The sequence below is a fragment of the Alosa alosa genome, chromosome 12 (assembly GCF_017589495.1).
Source record: "Alosa alosa isolate M-15738 ecotype Scorff River chromosome 12, AALO_Geno_1.1, whole genome shotgun sequence".
Lineage (NCBI taxonomy): Eukaryota > Metazoa > Chordata > Actinopteri > Clupeiformes > Clupeidae > Alosa > Alosa alosa.
This window is the reverse complement of record NC_063200.1, coordinates 15,677,947-15,682,737: the sequence shown is the minus strand read 5'-3', so window position 1 is coordinate 15,682,737 and position 4,791 is coordinate 15,677,947. Positions and strand designations below refer to the sequence as shown.

At 44.1% G+C, this 4,791-nt stretch overlaps 1 protein-coding gene across 2 annotated transcripts; it reads right to left on the bottom strand.

Annotated features, from left to right (window-relative positions):
* Positions 1-298: 298 nt before the first annotated feature.
* Positions 299-4,536, bottom strand: nr2f1b (nuclear receptor subfamily 2, group F, member 1b). 2 transcript variants are annotated; one of them, XM_048259957.1, is made up of 3 exons: positions 3,527-4,536; positions 2,524-3,051; positions 299-1,467 (listed from the first exon to the last, which is right to left on the bottom strand). In XM_048259957.1, exons 1-3 carry the CDS (start codon positions 3,942-3,944, stop codon positions 1,193-1,195), a joined length of 1,221 nt encoding a protein of 406 aa, XP_048115914.1. In that variant the 5' UTR covers positions 3,945-4,536; the 3' UTR covers positions 299-1,192. The 2 variants fall into 2 exon arrangements, with proteins under 2 accessions (XP_048115914.1, XP_048115915.1); XM_048259958.1 differs by having other exon boundaries at positions 2,524-3,048.
* Between the last annotated feature and the right edge of the window lie 255 nt (positions 4,537-4,791).

Below are 4,791 nucleotides of genomic sequence, written 5' to 3'. Positions count from 1 at the left end.
GATGACTGCCATATTGTGATCATGGCTCAAGGCCTTATTGTGATTACTCTTATTAATTTAACAAGATTTTTTCTTCGAATAAGACCACAGAAAGAACACGGCGGTTTCACCCGCTCCCACTGGTAGCCGTTAATGACAGATTAAAGTACTACTAAACAAACTCTACACTGCACTTGCAGGAGACTCAGCTAGTCATAGGAAACCCCTATGGGACCCACACAAAGGGGTTCAGTAGTTCATCTATCTAAAAGATGAAACCAAGCATGGACCGCAACTCAATGACACATGAACCATCAAATGGACCCAAAAATGTGTTTAATCAAATGTTGTTCTGTACATCAAGCCATTGCACCTCCTCTCATTGAGCCCAATTCAATCAATCAGTGGCAATGAATTAATTGCAGGACCACATCTTTACAATTCAGGCACATAGCACTGTACATCGCTGAACCACATATTATTGCAAACAGGAGTTAGCTGTAAGAAGATATCAAACATAAACAGATTGTAAAACAAAAAAGGTTAATTGAAAAGACACTGCAAACAGCTGTTACAAGTGTCACTGTGGGTAGTCCTTCACAAGATTTAAATACCCAAGGGGAGTTATCACTGAACAAACATCTAAGCAAGGAAATAAATATACAAATAGTGACAAATAAATACATTTATGAATCCATTGTCCTCGCCTGTACATATTAATGAGGTAAGTCTGGAGTTGCATTTTCAAAGCATTAGTTCCGATCAAGTACTATTTTCAAGCGCGCACAGTTTGTATAACATTTTTGCTTGTATTTCAAAAAGTTTCGTTTGAAACAGTTTTTATTTATTTAACGTATGAAACAAATAATTAGACTACATTAAAACATGTGTACAACAAATAATCGTTTTTTAAAAGACACGGACGAAGGACATTTTAACGATTGACATTTCTTTCATTTCGAATCTTGAATCTTTTGCACGTTTTTTATTCAACTTTGTACAAAAAAGAAAGTGAACATAACTGTATTCATCATTCCACGCTAAAAAAAAAACAAGTGCTTGTGTAAATTAAGGTAGACTTCGGCAAAAGTCAAGTTCTTTTGTGTACACAATTAATCCACGAGAAAGCGGCAAAAAATATTGTTATATCGGATGTTGCCTTATCACCGGCTTACAGTCAGTTTTCATAATTTATAGTCCACTCTGGTAAGTGTCACTGCATGGACATATACGGCCAACTGAAACTACTTCCAGAAAGCAGCATATCTCGGATAAGCGTCTCGATAGGTGTTTTACCTACCAATCGGACAAAGAAGAGTTGCTCGATGACTGACGAGGACACCATGCGCAGGGCGGGAAGACGCAGTAAAAGTTTACCAAAGCGCGTGGGCTGATTGGGGTACTGGCTCCTCACGTACTCTTCCAGCGCGCACTGTGACTTCTCCTGGAGCCCCTCGATGTGGGCAACATCCGACAGGCCGCAGGCATCTGTGCATAACCAGGAGAGAAGGACACGTGTTTAACTGGCCATAGATCTCAATCTTCACAGAAAGCCTAAGCACAGGTCAAACATATAACAAACCTATAAAACCGGTGTTTCATACAGTTAAAATAGAAATACAATACAAAATAATACAACAGAAATCTAGGCTATACAATACAATGATTGAATGAATGAATGTTTGCATGAATGAATGAATCGATGACTATACAAATGTAACGTTTTTTAAGTCACTGATTATAAAGTTTTGCCGTTTATATAGGACTGTGGAAGAGACCTAAATAAATATTTGAATGAGCTAAACGTCAGTGCAGAAAATAAATGTGTTCATAAATGTATTTTAATGCCTCATAATTATCCTGATTTTAAAGTTTATATCCACAGTAATATCCTCAATTTAAAATATGAATACACTCTTTCATTTTTCGCTAAAGAGTAAACACCATACTAAAACAAAACATGCCAAATGTATTATTATTAACAATAATAATAATAGCAGTGTTATTATTGCTATTATTATTACATTAAAATATATTTGAAAAAAAAAAACAAAACAATTGTGCTGTCGATACAAAAGTATGTAACAGAGAAATCAGAAATATTTCCACGACAGCGCTTCAGTAGAGGCCACATGCGCAGGCGATACTGTTAGCAGGTGACATTGGAACGGCAGGCCATCTGAGGCCGACTAACTTATTACATTAGGGTCAGTTAGGTCACCGCCTCTCTCGATATATAACAGTGTTGATTTGGAGAATGATTTAAACAAGAACTGGGCCACATGATCTCCAGAGAGCCACAGGATAAGATGTTTATGAGTCATGGGCCCTACAAATAGGCTATCCCTGCAGTAGCCTACTCATCATCATGACTGTCTGATGGTCAGTGTGGGGTGTTTGAGTAGCTAAATGACGTCCGATTAATAACAAATCACCGTAATAATGACTCAGGACTGTTGCGCACATGTTTTAAAAAAGCCATTCTCTAGCCATTCATCCATTCACACGAAGAAGACTGGGTTCTTCGGCCATGTTTATTTTTACCTGACGTGAAGAGCACAATGGCTTTGGCACAGCTGAACTCGGCCGCGTCCACGTGAAGGGCCTTCAGCTTCTCCACCTGCTCCTGGAAGAATCTGATGTGGTCCATGAAGGCCACGACTCGGTCCGCGGACATGGGCGAGGCGTGGAGTCCAGCAGCGGCCAGGAGCGGGGCCACGTGTAGCGGCATGGCGCACTGCGCCGCGTTCAGCACGAACAGCTCGCTCCATGTCAGTCTCAACAGGGACACCTGGTCCGTTATCTGCAGGTCCGGGAAGAAGGGGATGTTCCGGGCCCACTCCACGGCGCTGAAGAGCAGACGGGCCGCCAGCTCGCAGATGTTCTCGATTCCCATGATGTTACCGGGCTGCATGCACTGGTTCCCATATCGGGAGGTCGGGTAAGGCTCGGCGCGGAGAAGAAGGGATATGTATCCGGACAAATAGCAGTGGCCGTTCAGGGGGTCACCGTTGGTCAGCGCGTAGTGGCCATGACTGGGTTGGGTTGGAGGCACTCTGCCTCTCTGAACCGCTGACAAAGACAGAGAGAGAGAGGAGGAAATGTACATCCATCGCCGCTGTCACATCCCACACACTCAAATTACAAAGTGGAGTGTTTACGCAACAACATCAAAGAGCTGCTTATGGAGCCTATCAGTTAATGTTGCAAGGACACACACACACACACACACACACACACACACAGTCATATCTATTCACAGATGGAAATTAGGCTACACAGTACAGCATTTTTTATATGTAAGATTAACCTGCAATTGATCATACAAAAGTGAAAATTATTTTTGACCCACATCTCATATATTAAAACGAAGAATAGGCTATATGTGTAAGTGTGTCTATTTACACAAAATCTAATCTATCTGCAAATAACACAATGAATAAACTGAAACACACACTTAAACTTTGTCGTTGGCATCCTATATACATTTGTGAATGCAGATTTAAGAGAATATTTGTGAAAGGAGAATTATAAGGCGTATAATCACCTTCCCGTCTCATGCCAACTTTTAAGCATTTCTTCAGCCGGCAGTATTGGCACTGGTTCCGATGGTGCTGGTCCACAGGGCAGCTTCTGTTGGCCCGGCACGTATAGGTCAAGTTTCTGCGCACACTCCTTTTGAAGAAACTTTTGCATCCCTCGCACGTAAACTGGCCGTAGTGCTTTCCGCTGGATTTGTCTCCACACACCGTGCATTCAATATGAGCTTGCCCAGAACTTGGGCCTGAGAGCTTGTCCTCGGCGGCCCCTGGAGTTGATGGGGGTCCAGTTTGCGGGGTGAGTGGTGCTGCCGAGGCCGGCAGACGGGTGTCTCTCATCGGCGGGGCGAGCGGGTTGTGGCCGCCCAGGGTCCCCCCCACTCCGTCGTCCTGTGGATCTCTCCACACACTCACTACCATTGCCATGACGCGGTCTAACGTGAACTGGACTCTCCAGTAATTTCAGCCGGTTTAAGTGATTCAGAATAGATAAGATATGACAGTGAGATCGAACACAATACAACGGCGGCGGTCAAAACCAGCTAAAGGCCAATGCAAATCGCTGTCCGGCCATCCAGGGGATCGATCAAAGGTAGACACAGGGATACCTTGTAGGATAGACGAGAGCCAGAAAACATTACAATCAATTAGACGTTTCACATAGGAAAACTCCTGCAAAACTCCAGGGAAGGCGCGGTCGCCCCTAGTCAAAGGCAGAAAAATGCGGACAAAAATTCCATGTCTTCTTCACACTCCCATGTAGAGGAATCGATGGGGACTCTGTGGTCGGTTGCTAGCTACCACCTCCCAGGCACGAGAGACTGAGATGCAAAGAAGGGACAGTCTATCTGTAGGAACATGTTCAAAAGTCTTGCTTTTCTTTGTCGGTGTATCCTCGTTTCGGGTATCCGTGCAAAAGTCCTTGGAGAGCGAACTTTGACATGACCGACGGCGAAGACTGTTTGAATAGCGATAGCCGCACCTTCGACTGTGGCTCTCGCAGACGCCCAGTAGGAGGGCTACTGGTCCGCTCCACGGGAACTGCGCCGTGCCAGGTAGTGAGAGAAATGGGGGAGGCACCAAGCAGCACATGCGCCCCTTTTGATTGGCTACACGACCCACCACATGTTCCAGAGAGTCAGACACGGGGCACCCATCACCAAGCGCGTTTAGTTCACTTATCCATGCTGCGTAATGTCTAGGGTCGTTTTTCTTTATCTTCTTTACGCAAGGAACGACAGATTAGTGGTGATGAAGACAGTCACATGAGTAG